The following is a 16201-nucleotide window of genomic DNA, read 5'->3' as shown; positions in this document are numbered from 1 at the left end:
GGTCTCTCAGGAGAAACATCAGTCAGTAATCCAGCAGTAGTGCACAGTGCAAGTACTGCTCACTACAGAGAAAACCAGAGCAAACAACACAGGCCCCTGTGCTGCTGAAGGAGCACAGCAGTGTCCCATAGAATCCCAGACTGGTTCGGGTTGAAGGGACTTCAAAGCTCATCCAGTTCCAATCCCCTGTTCCTACAACACTCAAGACTCCTGCAGGCCAGGTCTCTGCTCCCGCATGGATGAGAGCCTGAGACCTTTGAGACCTCCCAGCAGCTCCAGAGCCTCCCCATTGCTCTCCCTGTCTGCACACTCAGAGTCCCGCACGCCCTGGAGCTGCTGCCCTGCAGGCACTCAGCAGCACAAAAAGCACCATGGAACAACACACTTTGCTCTTAGGTGACCAGGCAGCAGCAGGTAGAGCAACCAAGTGTCATCTCCTGACCCTGCTTAGATGGAGCCCTGTTAAACTTGGAGCAGTGCTCACCAGTAAAGCAGGCTGGATGTGACAGGCAGCATGACCCAACCCAGCTCACGGGGATCCCAGTAACGAACCCACCCTAACGAAATGTCTTCACGTTTGAGGCATTCAGAAGCATTTGGCTGCATAAACAAGAGGAGGACCCAGGACCATGAACTGCTCCTTACTTGTGGGAGATGATGGTGGGGGGAAGCTGTTTGTGGTCCCCGGCCAGGATGCACTTGGGAGCCTTCAGCAGAGGTACCCAGCAGCTGGCTTCCAGCGCCTGAGCACACTCATCTATCACCACGAGGTCAAAGTGGTTGTCAGGAAGCAGCTTCAGGGGGCCCTCAGAGGAAGCACCTATGAAAGGAGAAGGGGCAGCTCAGCAGGGAAGCACAGAGAGTACAAACCAAACTGCACAGTCTTGACAGAGGGAGGCAGGTAGAATCATGCTTCTTTGCACAGATTTAGGATTTCAGCCCTGCAATCCGTTCATCTGCCTATGTCAGAACTGGTTTTACCAATTCCTGTTTGTCCTTTTTAGCCCTGGCATCTGGGCCAGGGAGCTTCCAAGTATCTTTGCAAACAACAGAAACCAGATGACAAGCAGAACATGCTTGAATCCTTCACCCAGAGTAGGAGCAGAGCAGCAGCACTGATGGACACCCGCTTCCCAGCTGCCCTCTCATGCAAACAGCTTCTCACCAACCCAGACTAAAGGGTGATGGATGTGAGACCCACCTTGCCTGAGGCACTAAGGGACAGCCAAGAGGGGAAGATCAGTTGAGACTCAACTCCTCTGCCCTGCAGACCTGCGGGTCTGTGCTGCTCTGGCCTTCCCTGGGGCAGCAGAAGGGGCAGCACAGGAGGCTGGAATCACACAGCCACAGCCTGGGCTGGTTTTCCATCCATCTGTAGTGTCAACCAACCAACCTCCCACACATCCTACTGTAACCCAGGCAGGAGCCCACAGTGACCCTCACATTGATTGAGCAGAACTGTGCATTTCAGAGGCCTCAAGCGGATCCCTGCAGCTCATAAGCAAAAGGGAGGCAAAGGGGCAGAGGAGGGTGAAGAAGCCAGCCAAGGAGAGTGTTTCACAGCCTTCACCAGGATGGTTCTGCAAAGCTCCTGTGCTCTGAAGGCAGCACTGATGGGCATTGCTGCGCCCCTGGAAACCCTGCTGCTCCCCAGCTCTGCATCAGTTAGCATGGTGCAGTCTGACAACTGAGACACTGTTCTCCTTTATAACCCGTTTATCCGGCTTCTATGAATCCACCTGGGTTACAAGGGGCAGTCAATCTGAACTTGGCCTCTGCACTCAAGCCACGCTGAAGGTGGAAGGAAAAGAAGCAGCAGAAGGTTCTCCCTGCCTCAAAAAGACTGCACCAGTGCGGCACCAGCTCTGCAGATGGGTCCCTGCCCTTACAGCCTGACTGGAGTTTACTGAGCTCCCAGTCACCAAAGGTCACTGCTGTCCCTGTGTGTTGCCGTGAGCAAATCCTCTCTCAGCTAAACGCAGCAACAGAGCAGAGCAGAGCATGGATAACAAATCCCATCAAACTGCAGGGATTCAGACAAATACCAGGAGTGCTTAACTGAGGAGAACACCAAATCCAGGCGCCTTCTTTGCCCACTGCCCTTCCCTGAAGCAGAACCACACAGAGCTCCAGCAAGGCCCATGATCATAGGGGAAAACCACACCTGAGCCACACAACATCAGCTCAGAGCAGCACTTTTACTGGAGAAAGGAACCCTCCCCCTGTCCCTAAACCCCACAGCCCCGGGGTGACTTCCAGGACTAAGCAAACACACAGAGGCTGAGGGCAGGCTATGGGAACACGTGCTGTATTGGATCAGCCGTGGGAATTATCCGAGCAGGAAAGCAATTCCACGTGCCTTGTGAAATCAATAAGCAGACTGCACACCTCCCATAGCACTTGTTTACTCACTGGAAGCTCAGCTCCTGCTCACAGCTAACAAAGATGGGCCACGCTGGCTCCCACCAAAGGCCTTTCCAAACCTGGAGTCTTCGCTGAACAACAGCATCGTGTGCCAGAGCGTGAGCAGGGAGATGCCCAGTGTGGAGGAGTTGGGGAGCTTGCAGCAAACAACTCCCAGGAGCCTGGAGCAGGAAGCCTGGGCCTCCCCTATCCTGGCAGGATGCTGCATCTCAGGGCATGTGCTTTACGTCAGTGCTGGCAAGGGAGGTAAAACACTGCAAAGAAAGTAGGATCTTGTACCTGTATTGGTAGCAAGGACAACGCTGGCCTGGGTCAGGGCTGCAGCCACCGCTGTTTCTTCTCGCTGCTTCAGCTCCTTTCTCAGGGTCTTGATCTCACTGAGGAAGTGGCTCCGCTCCCCCTTGTCTTGAGCCTTCTTGGTTTTTGCCTAGGAAATGGGAAAATCAAGCTAGAACAAGGTGTTCCTGCTGCTAGGGCTATGGTCAGCTTATCCACAGAGCCTGGATGCACACAGCTTGTGTCCACTGGGATACACCGGCTCCTCAGCAGCAGCCCCAGGAAATCTCAGGTTCTCTCCCCTCTCCCTCCCACAAAGCCCCTTCCACAGTCAGTGGTGCTTGAAGCTAAAGAGTGTTTGTCTATGCAAAGGATGAGCTGTACAGTACAAGTAAAATGTGAATATTGCTGCTCCTCAGGGCAGGGGCATCAGGACTAACAGCATCCCCCAGGGTCCAGCCAGGCTTGGTCTGTGCTGAAACTCCTCTGCTGCACATTCTGATAGTCCTCAACTGTGAGCGTGAAGTCTTGGAGAGTAACTCCCTGTCCTCACATCCTCTGCTCAGCCCTTCCTGCTCTGCCCTGCACCTGCCTGTGCCCCTAGGGAGGGGTCAGATGCTCCAGTCCCTCTCACAGCTGAGTCTATGCACTGGTCAAAGCGCCTGGGCACGGAGCAGGGAGTGTGTGTAATGGTGACTGGGCTTAATGGGTCTTGTGCCTTTGCTGGGTGAGGAACTGGGATTTCCTGTCTCACTGTGCTCTGTTGCGTGGGGGGAAGCAGGGACCAAGAGACCTTCAGGCAGGACTCCCCAAGCTGAGTGCACCCTGTCCAGCCAAAGCAGAGCTCTGCATTGTTAAAAGGCTGTATCTGAGCTGCTGCCAGTGATGCAGAGCATCTAGACAGGCTCGGGGCTTCTTTTAGCAAAGCCTATTAAACGTATCTAACACATCAAATCATCACCACTGGTTGCCAGAGCTTCCCCAGCCACAGATCAGCAGCTATGAGACACCAGCCAAGGCCTCAGTCAGTGCAGTCACCGTGAGAAGCCACCACATTCCCACGTGGAAGTGGGGATGTTTCCTTGGAGGAAGGCCTGGTCCCTTCACAAAGCTCACAAGGTTGCAGACAGAAGCTTCTATATGTGGCCAAACCAAGAAGATCTGATGGTTCACATGGAGTATACTCTATGGGTGGATTCTCCAGTGTCTAACACTCATATCGCAGCCCTTTCCATAGGAAAGACATTCCTGTGCCTCACTCCTCCACTCTGCCATGTGTTTTGGTTAAACCTGTGGGTATTTAATACCTGTGAAACCTCTGCGTGTCTGTCAAGTGCAGTCAGAATTGGCTGACGGGCTCAGAAGCTACAGGGGAGGATCACAGACAGATACCCAGACAAAGCAATCACAAAGGCATCTTCTCCTTAGCTTGATCCATAAGGACAGGTCCTGATAGCCACTGAGCTGAAGGGACAAAGCAGATTAGCATCGACTGCCTCACTGCTAGGACAGAGGAGGATGAGAGAGCAGAAGGGATGGTGCCAGCAGGGCCGAGTTCAGTGTCTGCTCTGCAGAACAGATCTGGTCAGTGAATCAACAGCAGCTGCCCTCTGGTGACACTGATGCACACACTGGAGTGACTCCCAGCTCTGGGAGCCCAGGCTGGGGTAACAGCACTGCCAGGCCCAGTGAGCCCCAGGGACAGGGACTGGATCCCACTCGCTCCCCATGAGGGCTCTGGGGGTCCCAGCAGGCTCTGATTGCCCTGAGCTGCCTCGTTTGGGTCCCACCCAACCACTCATTGGGCTGGGAGCTCTATTTAAGGCCAGAGCCCGGCCTGGGTCTGAGCTATAGGGTTTATACCTTGACCCCCTCTTCCTTCCTGGGCTGGCTGCCCCATTGCTGCTGGACCTGTCTGCGATCTGCACTGCTGGCTGACCCTGCTCAGCGTGGTGTTTCTTGGTGCAGAGAATCCAGAAGCTGATGTCCTGGAAAGCTTGAAGCCTGGACAGGTAAGGGAATGAGACACAAAGGGGCAGATAATGCTCATTCATATTGCTAGTTCTCATGTAGTTGTGGGCAGTGGTGAAGGAATGGAATGAGATGACCAAGTGGAGTGGATAAAGGGAGATGTTGTTATAGGGGTGAGTAGGGGATATTGCAGGGGAGAAGATGAGGGAAAGATGGGCCAGGACCTGAGGTGAGCTCTCTGCAGCCCAAGAGAGATGCTGATGATTCAGGTGTATCTGCTGTGAAAGACCTGACCACGGGCAGCGCAGAGCACTGCCAGGCAAGCTGAACTGCAGCAGTGTGCTCTTGGGGTTTGGTGTTCAGGGTGGAATGAGCCTTGGTGGCCAGTTCCTACACCCCATCACCACGGACCCCTTGCTGTAGGGAGGGAGTAGATGAGACCTTAGTGCCGAAGGCTCTGCTTTCTCCCTGATTTCCCTTCTACTAAGGAAAATCAACAGTGGAAAAAAACCCAACCTCCTCCCACCTTCCACAGTGCTTCCAAGGGGAGGAAAGGGAACATTAACCGCTAGTGAGAAAAAGACTCGGTGCAGAGCTGTGACTACAAGTGGGTCTCCATCCCAGCAGATAAGTGCAGCCCCAGATGAGTGCAAGCACCACTCGTCTGCCAAGGGATGCCCCAGCAACAGAAACTGGGTGATGCAAAAACCACAGCAAGGAAAAGCGCTGCTGCTCCTGAGGGTGGCTGCAGATCAAGGCTCATGGAGCTGAAAGCTGTGCTTGCTCTGCACAGTTAAAGCAAACGTGCAGTGCCAGGGCAATGAGCTCAGGCAGGTACCACACCACCTGTGAGCAGGGACAGGGAGGTGCCCTCCTGCACCTCTGATCAAGACGGGACCTCTCTTGAGCTACATCTGCAAAGTGGCTTCTGGATAATGCTGCCACCAGAAGAGGGAGGGGAAAATCTCCCTGGTATCAAACTTGTGCCAAGTGCAAGGGCTACTTTGAAAATTGAGTTCAGAAGAATTAGGCCAGGAAAGAAGAAATTAAGGATGCATTTTTACAGTGTAATGTGCTTTCTATTTGAGGTGGCTGAGAGTGGGAGGGAGCATCAGGACAGCAGACTTCTTGTTAGGAAGTGAATTAATGATGTGAGTGTTTCTCTCTGGTGAAGAGGATGGCATGAACAATGCCAGACAGATCAGGTGGGGAGCAGGCACTGCAGCAGCTCCCCCACAGGGGAGTGAGGATGGTTTCCAATCATAGAATCCCAGAGTGGTTTGGGTTGGAAGGGACCTAAAGCTCCTCCAGGGCAGGGACACCTTCCACTAGAGCAGATTGCTCCAAGCCCCCTCCAACCTGGCCTTGAACGCTGCCAGGGATGGGGGGAGAGATCCCTGAACATTTCCAGGGATGTTTTGCTGCTCTGATGAGGAATTTAGCTCGGATGAGTCTGCCCTCAGCTTCCTCAGCAGCTGAAGATGAGCACTGGTGGCAGGTGACTGAGGAGGCTCAGGCCACCCCTGGTAGAGGTTCTCTATGGGACACCTCCTCAGGCTGGAAGCCTTTCCCTATGCCTAAGGCTGCCAGGCTTGCACCCAGCTCCTTTACCCTATGCCAGGTTAAATGTCTCCACATGTATCTCCAGCTGCCAGTCCCTGCACTCGGCTGTTTTCTGTCCTCTCCCTGAAGTGGCCTTTCTGCTGCTGACTGACCACAGAGGCTCATGCCCACCAGGATTTCCTCCCTGCCTGTATGCAGGGAGATCCAAACTAGGAGCATCACTGGGCTCATAAGCAGCAGGTTTGGTGCCAAGGGCTCATGTCAGGACTTGTCACTGGGACTTGCCTCTAGCCACCAATTTTGGGGCAACCCAGAGGACCTGGATGCTCTTGCAAGACACTCGCTACAGCCAAGAAGAGGCAGGGCTCCTCCTCAGTTTGGGAGACTCAGTAGCTTGCCTGCTTAGCAGATGAGCTGGCACCCAGGTAACCCCCATGGGCGTGTGGCAGGGACACGTACACAGGCCTGGTCGATGTCCTTCCTGATGTCTGCCACGATCTGGGCAGTGTCAGCCCGAGCCAGGACCGCATCCAGGCAGTGGCGCTGGATGGGCTCCAGCAGGCGCGCGGGGTGCCCCAGCCGCAGGATGCGCACGCTGTGCCCGGCCAGCCTCTCCACCAGGTTATCCACTGCAACGTTGGAGGGGGCACAGCACAGGACCTGCAGGGGGACACACCAGGAGCTTGTCACTGCCAGGAAGCAGCACCCGAGCAGCAAGACCCTCAGCAGAGAGAGGGAGACCAACGCAGGCTTTGCAACAACCCACTGACACCTCTGCAGCCTCCAGACACCAAAGGCAGTGCCCACCTTGCCTGGAAGCAAGTGCAGGGTCTTCAATAAGCAGCAAACCTGAGCTTTGGAGCTTCTATTTGCACCCCATTTCAGCTGCCAGGGGAAACTGCCTGGTCCCCGCCAGGCCGAGCCAGACTGCAGTGTAGCACAGCTACAGCTGGATCTGCTCCATCTGGAGATGAGCTGGATCTGCAATGAGCTTGCAAAAGAAACCGCCTCTATACTCACTTTCAGGCCTTGCTGTACTGCCTGCAGGATGATCTCTACCAGTGTTGTGGTCTTCCCTGTGCCAGGTGGTCCATGGATGATGGCAAGTTCCCTCTGTGCCAGGGAGAAGGAGACTGCCTCCCTCTGCGATGCATCCAGTGAGTTGTTGTAAAGCTGCAGAGGCTCTGGGGAGAGAGCAGGAGGAGTCACTTGGACCTCAGCCCTCACCTGGCTGCTTGCTGAGGGGCACAAATCCATGAATACAAGTGAGATCTCGGGAGATGGCCCAAATCAATCTGGTATTGGGAATAACCATGCTGGGGTGAAGGTGGCTGAAAGAGCCCAGGCTGGAAGTGAGGCTTGTCATGCTTTCAAACAGGCTCCCACCCTGTGTTCCTGTGTTCCTCCTCTTCCTCTCCTGTCTTGCAGGAGGAGCATCCAGTTGAGAACACAGCCACTCTGCACTGGATCGCTTCAGCACTTAGCGGCATTTACTTGCTATAACATAGAACCATAGAATCCCAGCCTGGTTTGGGTTGGAAGGGACCTTAAAGCTCCTCCAGCTCCAGCCCCAACCCCTTCCACTGGAGCAGCTTGCTCCAAGCCCCTGTGTCCAACCTGGCCTTGAGCACTGCCAGGGATGGGGCAGCCACAGCTTCTCTGGGCACCCTGTGCCAGCGCCTCAGCACCCTCCCAGGGAAGAGCTTCTGCCTAAGAGCTCAGCTCAGTTTCCCCTCGGGCAGGTTCAAGCCATTCCCCTTGGCCTGTCCCTACAGGCCCTTGCCCAAAGCCCCTCTCCAAACCTCAAACGTGTGGGATCTGCTGGGTGTGGAGGTGTCCTGGGGCTGTTTCTGAGGGGAGGCAGCACACTGAGTAACCCCTCAATGAAAAGAGGGCAGGAAGTAGTTGATCTTACAAACAAATCTTTCCCATTAACAAGCCCAAGATAGCACTGGTGAATAAAGCAGCTGGAAAACATACAGCATCTGTGGGCAGAAAGGAGCAGCCCTGTATTGTTCAGTGCCTGAAGAGGGAGGCAGGAAGAAGACACAAACCAGCAACAGGAATGGTGAAAACTCAAATTAGAGTTATAATGATTGGAAAGGAAAAGGGGAAAGAATCTGCAAAGTGCATTACAGGGAATGGGTTTCACTGCAGGGATGGAATTGTCACAAGCTGCCTTTTATCTCCCAGATTTATCTAATTTCAACCCATATTTCTTCCCACCCCCCTAATCTCCTTGTTCATTATGGGAGTTAATTACAGCAGAGCTGGTGACTCATTGCACTGAGGTGACTGGAAATCATGTTCCCACTGAAGGCTTATGTAAGGCACATCTCTGGGCAGCATTCCCTGTGGGCATCATGTGTTCCAGCGCTATCTCTGCATTAAGGGCCTGATGAAGAGCAGGGGCAGGTTAAACTGTAACCCCTGGTGCTGGCTGTTGGAGCAGCACAGCTGAATGAGGGCTCTGCGGTAAACAGCACTTGTGAGGAGAAGAGGAGTAGTGATGCTCTGGCTTTACACAACTTTGGAGTCAGCGTGCTAATGACTAAGAGCAGGAAGCACCCCATGGGCTGGGGAAGAAAGAATAGCTTAAAAACTGCAAGGCATTTCCCACAACAGGGAACAGCCGGGACGTAGGAGTCATTGATGCTTCCTTGCTCCAGGCATGAGCTCAGAAACACCCTCTCCCCTGCTCACCACACGCTGCCAAGCGCTGAGCGTGGGCAGGCTGGGAAATGGGCCTCTTCCCAGGGCTGGGCATGTCAGTGGGGAGGAGGAGGAGGGCAGAGCCCTGGAAGGGATGATGCTGCGGCATGGAAACACTGCTCCATCCACCAGCTGGGCTCGAAGCGGGCTCTCCTGAAGACATGCAGTTTATCCACCCCAGCAGGGCTGGCCCAGTGGATGCCTATGAGCCAGCAGTGTAGGATTTGCACTGGTGCTCCCAGAAAATGCCCATTAACCCAGCTCCAGCCCTGGGGCACCACAGAATCCCAGAGTGGTTTGGGTTAGAAAGGACCTTAAAGCTCCTCCAGCTCCAGCTCCAACCCCTGCCACAGGCAGGGACCCCTTCCACTGGAGCAGCTTGCTCCAAGCCCTGTCCTCGTGCTGCTGCCCCAGAGCCGGGTCAGGACTGCAGGGGGATCTCCCCAGAGCGCAGCAGAGGGGCAGGATCCCCTCCCTGGGCTGCTGCTCACGCTCTGGGGGTACAGCCCAGCACACAGGGGGGTTCTGGGCTCAAGCGCTCACTGAAGCTGGGTCATGGGGAGCTGCTCCTCACCCAACAGCCCATTGCTTGTTCTAGACCTGAGCTACAGGAGGGAGCTGGTGGCTACCAGTGACCTGCACTGGGTTGTGCCTACAACAGGGCATGTTGTTTTGGGAAGCAAAGCGATTGTGCCCACTGGCTTGGGCTCTGCACAGTGACAGAGCAGGGCTGGCCTCTGCTGGCAAGTGAAGCCTCTATACATCAGCACAGTTCAGAGGCGCAGGGGTTCCCACAATACCCCCTCTCAGGAGGGAAGGATTGCTTGGAGGAGGTTGTTGGTGTGAAAGCTCCAAATGCTCCTGGGCCACAAGTGCAGGTTAAAGTGGAGAAGAGCCAAGCAAAGCATTTCTTATGGGTCAGCACCTGTATTTTGCTTCCCGGAGCGTCTGATGAGCAGAAATCCTGCTCAGGTCAGAGCTGATCTTTAGGAAGCTCATTCTCCCACTTGGTCCCTTTCTGGAGGCAGCAAGGTAAGGCTGGAAGTGCTCTGTGGTGGGGACCAGCCCCATTATCAGCTGCACTTCCCATTTACGTACTGGTGAGCCCTTCTGATGCTTCTTTTGATTACTCCATCAGTTCTCCCCCAGCACACCTGCTGTTCTGTCCAAGGATGATATATATTCTGAGTTGCACTTCTAAGTGTTTTAAAAAGACCTGGGCTTTGCTGTGCACCTCTAGGTAACACCTCAGCTCATGCACAATCCCAGCAGCTCAGGAGGAGGGAGCAAAAGCCTGGCCTTGCTCAGCCATGAGCCCACACTCCTGTCCAGAGCTAGAGGGGCACCTTGAGCATCCTGCAGTAGGGCTGGAACTGGATGAGTTTTAAGCTCCCTTCCAACCCAAATCATTCCAGGACTCTATGATTCTATTTTCCCAAAGGCTGGATGTAGAGGGTATCTTTAGGGCATACACAAGTACAGTGACAAGAGCCTCGTGGCCTATCTGGTAAATAGCTTTTAGTTCCTTATCTTTTTGCTGCACTGTGATGCTCCCAGGATGGGATCACAGCTCCCTGGTTATCCTGGCAGAGCAGGCTGCCAAGTGTGGTGCTGGAGGAGCTATATTAAGTCTGTGTCAGCCCAGGAGGGAGCCTAAATCCAGTCACAGGCTGATCAGGTTGACAAGGAGTCCGATAAAGCCAAGAGAAACAGGGGTTTGAGAAGTTAGTGGCTGCCGGTGTGTGACCACTGCATGGTATCGGCTGAGCAGAGGAAACATCAGCAGGAGCAGGAGGGTAATAATGGCAAAACCACTTTAGTGCCCTTTTCCCCACCTCCTGATGACTGGCAGAGCTGCTGCTGCTGTGCTAATCTGCACACAGCTGCTTCCCAGTGTCAGGAAAAGCCTGCTCACGACTTGGGGTGAGTCCTCCCAGCAGTGATGGGTACAGGCACAATTCCCACTGGAGCAGTGTCCTGAGCACGTTTTCTGCAAGTGGGCTTGTGTAAGATGGGGGAGAATCCCAGAATCCCTGAGTGCTTTGGGTTGGAAAGGACCAAAGCTCCTCCAGCTCCAATTCCAACCCCTTCCACTGGAGCAGCTTGCTCCAAGCCCCTGTGTCCAACCTGGCCTTGAGCACTGCCAGGGATGGGGCAGCCACAGCTTCTCTGGGCACCCTGTGCCAGCGCCTCAGCACCCTCACAGGGAAGAGCTTCTGCCTAAGAGCTCAGCTCAGTCTCCCCTCGGGCAGGTTCAAGCCATTCCCCTTGGCTTGTCCCTACAGGCCCTTGGCCAAAGCCCCTCTCCAAGCTTCCTGCAGCCCCTTCAGGCACTGGAAGAGCGTTCTAAGGTATTACAAACACACTGCATCCTGGAATGGCATTCCCAGAGATGTGTCTAGACAGTTTTAGGAGATGTACAGAACTTCTGAGACTCCTGCCAGGTTGGTTTGAAATCAGATAATGGATGGGATGAGAGATACAGGGAAGCATCTCCCTAAGAAACCAGGTGAAAAGATGCTCGGTCATGAAAGAGCTCTTGTGCCATGGAGGAGCAGCAGCCTGAAATGTTGAGGTTTCTCTGTCCTTCTGTGTGCTCCTGGGAAATACCTGCTGTCTTCTGCAGACAGTCCACACATCTGTGTCTGTGCTCTCTGCAGACACATCCCTGTGTCCTACAGCGACTGGCCCTGAGGAACTGCATGGGCTGCCATGTAAGCACAAGACACAGGATTTACCCAGGCAGCTGCTGTGTCCTCCCCTTCAACTCAGTGGAGGGTGGCAGTTCAGGGCAGCCTGCAGGACCCAGCTGAAGTCATTACTATTTCATTCCTGGCTGGTGTGGCACCTTTCCAGCTGGGAGAAAGGAGCTGTGAGGTGAGAAGGTAAATGGAAGGTCCTTCCTCCCTGCCAGTGTTTTGCTGTTATCAGGTGATATGCTGCCTTCTCATATTGCATCTCCTCTGTCTGTCTGATGTGGCTGAATGTCTCTATCAGTGTTCTCTCAGAACTGGGGAGATCTGGAGTTCATCTCTGCTTAGTCTGGCACAGCTGAGCAATGTGGTGCAAAGGACTTTTTCTTTGTTAGAGGCAGTTCTGCTACACGAGGGAATAAGCAAAGTTGCAGCTCAGAAAGTTAGTTCATTAAAATTTAAGCCTTGTATCTAATATTAAAACCCTGAGTGCACCAAGGTCCCAGGCAGCCAAAGGCTAAGAGGTCTGACTTGGATTAAGCTCAGTGCTTTACTGTGGAGCTATGACTTGCACTAACCTGAACTCCTTGTCCTTGGTGTACGGATCAGAAGCCCGCCTGAGGGGTACTGCAGGGGATGGGAGCTGTGAAAGGCAACCAACCAACCACAGTGATCACAGTGAGAAGCTGCAGCAGCAGCAAGTGCAGTGCCAGGAGCTGTGCTGGGCAGGAAACAGTGCAGCCTGGCCAGCAAGGAGGTGGGCAGGGATGGGTGGTGGCACCCGTGGCATGATGCTGAGGTGACAGGAAAGACCTCAGCTCTTTGTGTGGCTCAGATACAGAACTGCTGCCCAGTCCTGCTGGCAGCTTCATCCACCCTCTGCCTTCACCCCCTGCCTCTGGCAGCTCCAAGGATACTTCCCTTCTGTCAAGGGATAACGTTCCTTAGCAGTTGCTGAGCACTTGGACATTTTGCTCATCAGAAGCTTTGGTTGCCCTGTGGCTGCTCGCAAAGGGAAAGCTCTGTAATTCCATCCTTCACTTTTCCATAGACTCCCATAAAAAGGTATCTGAGTAAAAGGGATTCTACTTATACACCATTTCTTGACAGCTGTTGGTAAAACCTGCAGTATAAAACCAACAGTAAAACCACCTCAACAGCTGTGAGGTTTTAGGTATCTGATGAAACCAGAGCAGCCTGCACATCTCCAACCTGGCTGAATGCAATAAGGCTGTAAAAACACCAGTGTTCCCATGCTGCTCCCAGCTGCAGCAGCTCCAGTCACTTAATTCCCATGAAGGCAGAGTTACTGGATTTTCAATACAGAAGCATCACTGGCAGCTTTTGATCTCTGAAGTTTACGGATGGGATTGAGGCAGGAAGCAAATGAGAAATGCCTCATAAACTAAACTGAATCTCAGACTCATGTGTGCAAAGAAATCCCCCATCACAAATCCTGCCTGGTTTGTGCCAGAATCCAGCTTTACTTGGTACACTGAGAAGGGTGAGCATTAGCCAGCTGAACAATCTCTCTCCCAGTGATGACAAGGGTCTTTACATGAGCAAAGTGTGTGTCCAGTTGCCCATAAATCAGGATGAAAGATGAAAAGTAGCTGTTTAATGCTGCCAGTTACACCACCACTTACTACTTGTGCTCAATACGTGAGTATTATTAATGGAGCACAATAAGCTGCATGTTTGATGTGGATAAAAAACCTCCCAGAGATCAGAGCTGTGTTCCTCTGGGCAGTTCCAAAGAATAGCTCTTGACCTGAGAGGCCATGAGCACCATTCTTAGCTGGGCAGCCTTAGATACAGGCCTTGGAGGACTGGAAGAGGAGTAGTGGCAGCACCATCACCACTTAGGGCGCTCACTGGCTCTTTGCCTCTCTCAGATGTGACATCTGAAAAGGTAAGAATCCTAACTAGGCAGAGACAGAGCACAGAGCCCTTGTGTGTGTGTGTGGGGGGGGAACTTCAGGCTTTACTGATTGCTCTGCAGAGTGAAATTTCCCCCACACACACACCCTTTCTGCACAATAACTTTCCGTATCTTTGCTTACAACTCGTATGAGAGCAGCACCACCACTGCCCTCACCAGCCCATCCCAAAGGGTTCTCCCCCTGCCTAACTCCCAGCCTCCCACACCAAGGCAGACTAAAACTAGTAGTAGCCTCAGTGCATGTGCTTGCCTGTGAAGGTCCAGGGGCTCTGAGGGAGCAGAACACTCCTCTAAAAAGATCAGGGCAGCCCCTGCATTGGTCTGGTAGGAAATCTTGTGACAAAGGAACTTACTTGTTTCACCGAATGCTCTGGGTTCAGCAGAAAAGAAGAGGACATCGATAAGGTCAGAGGCTGGACCGCCCCGATACTGCTTCAGTGCGTTTAAAGCTCTGTCAAAGGAAAGAACAGCCACGTTACACCACAGCATGAGCTCTGGAGGCTCCTGTGCACCTCAGGACCCAGGGACAGAAGACTGGGCACAGACTTGGCTCCTTCAAAGCTGGAAACGTTATGCCCCAACAGACTAATCCTACTTAATGGCTGCATCCTGCAAACCTCACATGGCCCGTACGCTGGTCAGGCTTCCACTTGCTCCTATTCCTCCAGTCTGATGCAGTCAAACCCTGTGCTGAGCCTTTTCAGCACAGAGCTATTTGCTTTTGCCAGGACGGAAAAGGCCCTACGCAGAATCCAGATAGTACCAGAGGTGATGCAACATGGGACCACAGCTGTGGGAGAGGAAGAGGTAAGAATAGGACCAAACCCCAGCCAGCAGGCAGATAAATTCAGGCTGTTTTGATGCTGTAGCATAACATATCCTGTTGAGCTACTACAGTATGGGCTCTCCTAGTAGTGAGCAGAAAGAAGGGCACAGCCAAAAGGTGGATACCTCCCCTGAGAGGAGGTGCTATAGGAGCAGGAGGAACAGAAAGGCAAGGAGGCAAGCCCAGGCTACTGAATTAAACTGAGACCTCTCTCACAGGAGCTTTTCCAGGGTAAACCCAGCATTTTTCAGTTGGCTTTTGCTACCCTGGGCCTTACTTTTTGAGCCTGTTGTAGGTGACATCATTGGCCAGCTTGAGCAGGCGGTAGGAGCGCTCGTGGTCCAGGCTCAGCGTGTCCTGGGAGTCCTCAAAGGCGACTGTCACTGCTCTGGAGGTGACGCGTGTCACGATGCCCGTGCAGAGCGCGTCACCCTGGCTGGCTGCCTCGTACAGGCCCGCGATGTCCCCTGCAGGGGTGAGGGTGAAGAGAGCAAGAACCAGGGCAAACGCTGTGAGAAGAGGCTTTTTTGGGGAGCGACCAAACACGGCCCAAAATGGAGGAAATGTGGCACCTTGCGAAGGGAAAGGAAAAGCCACTCTCCATCTTGCTCTTAAAGTGCAAGTGACCAAAGCTCCTCACCTACCACAGGAACACTTTGGCTTGGACAAGGAATGCCATGAAATCATTAATGACAAGAGATCAGGGCTTCTGTTTCATTCACTGAGCAGGAGGAAAGCAGCACTTCAGTCACCAGCACTACTTCCTGGAGCTACGTATGTGACTGTAGGCAAGGAAGAAAGAGGCTGGTTTTCTCTACACTCGTTCTGTAGCCATAACATTTTCTCCCTCCCTTTATGGCACCAATTGTTTAGTCTTTACAAATACCATGTTAGGAAGATGGTGCTGAGGCGCTGGCACAGGGTGCCCAGAGAAGCTGTGGCTGCCCCATCCCTGGCAGTGTTCAAGGCCAGGTTGGACACAGGGGCTTGGAGCAAGCTGCTCCAGTGGAAGGGGTTGGAGCTGGAGCTGGCGGAGCTTTAGGGTCCCTTCCAACCCAAGCCATTCTATGGTTCTGTGCTGGTCACCTCTTTACCTATTTTGCCGTGGCAGGATTATCACTCACCAGGCCCGAAGCTGTTCGAGGGCAGCTCAGCATCCGGGTCATGCTTCCTAGGCTGGAAGGTCACAAGCAGGCGCCCATAGAGGCCGGTTCTCTGGCTGGCAGCGTGGAGCTTCAGCAGGCAGACACCTCTGCGCTGCAGCTCCTTCAGGGGGACACTTTCCTGCCATGCCCTGGGAAGCAAACACAGGCATGAAACCATCGGCTGGACTGAAGCCGAGATTCAGGGCTCCAGGTGACACGAAAAGCCAGAGGGGGAGATGGAAAAGAAGGGGAAGGATGACGGTAAAGAGACATCAGCTTATTGAAGAGTTGGCTTAAGCCATAACCTTGTGGTGATGTAACTACACTGGCTTCTATGGGCTTATTCTGGGCAGCAGGGTGATGCTCACAGAGCCCGGAGAAGAGGTATTGTCTGTTCGTGGTATTTTCCTCCCCTGTCTGGCTGTGGAGAGAAGGGAGCTGCCCAGGAGAGAATAACTGGGGTCTTGTCCTATAGATACAAGCACTAAAATGGAAGCTCTGCCACTGCTCACATGAAGCTGTGCTGACCCCCACCCAACCCTAACGGGTGGCTGCCCAGCCTTGCAGCCCACAGGTGACCACGGCACAAAGTGCCAGCAGCAGCTCTGGGGGGATAGGGAGTGTCTGGTTTTGGTACAGATCAATACAG

General features: G+C 53.5%; 1 protein-coding gene across 1 annotated transcript in view; it reads right to left on the bottom strand.

Annotated features, from left to right (window-relative positions):
• Nucleotides 1-16201, bottom strand: part of IGHMBP2 (immunoglobulin mu DNA binding protein 2) — a 31249-nt gene that overhangs the window by 13927 nt on the left and 1121 nt on the right. Inside the window, exons 2-8 of the mRNA XM_062623312.1 lie at nucleotides 15532-15701; nucleotides 14685-14874; nucleotides 13935-14032; nucleotides 7255-7418; nucleotides 6694-6894; nucleotides 2704-2851; nucleotides 646-820 (exon numbers count right to left, since the gene is read on the bottom strand). Of these exons, the coding sequence (XP_062479296.1) occupies nucleotides 646-820; nucleotides 2704-2851; nucleotides 6694-6894; nucleotides 7255-7418; nucleotides 13935-14032; nucleotides 14685-14874; nucleotides 15532-15701 (1146 nt within the window). The remainder of the gene's footprint in view (nucleotides 1-645; nucleotides 821-2703; nucleotides 2852-6693; nucleotides 6895-7254; nucleotides 7419-13934; nucleotides 14033-14684; nucleotides 14875-15531; nucleotides 15702-16201) is intronic.

Source organism: Pezoporus occidentalis, unplaced genomic scaffold, assembly GCF_034315485.1.
Source record: "Pezoporus occidentalis ecotype Australia unplaced genomic scaffold, CSIRO_AGI_Poc_V1 ctg250, whole genome shotgun sequence".
In the NCBI taxonomy this organism is placed as follows: domain Eukaryota; kingdom Metazoa; phylum Chordata; class Aves; order Psittaciformes; family Psittacidae; genus Pezoporus; species Pezoporus occidentalis.
The sequence above is the reverse complement of the archived record's forward strand: the minus strand, read 5'-3'. Positions and strand labels throughout refer to the sequence as shown.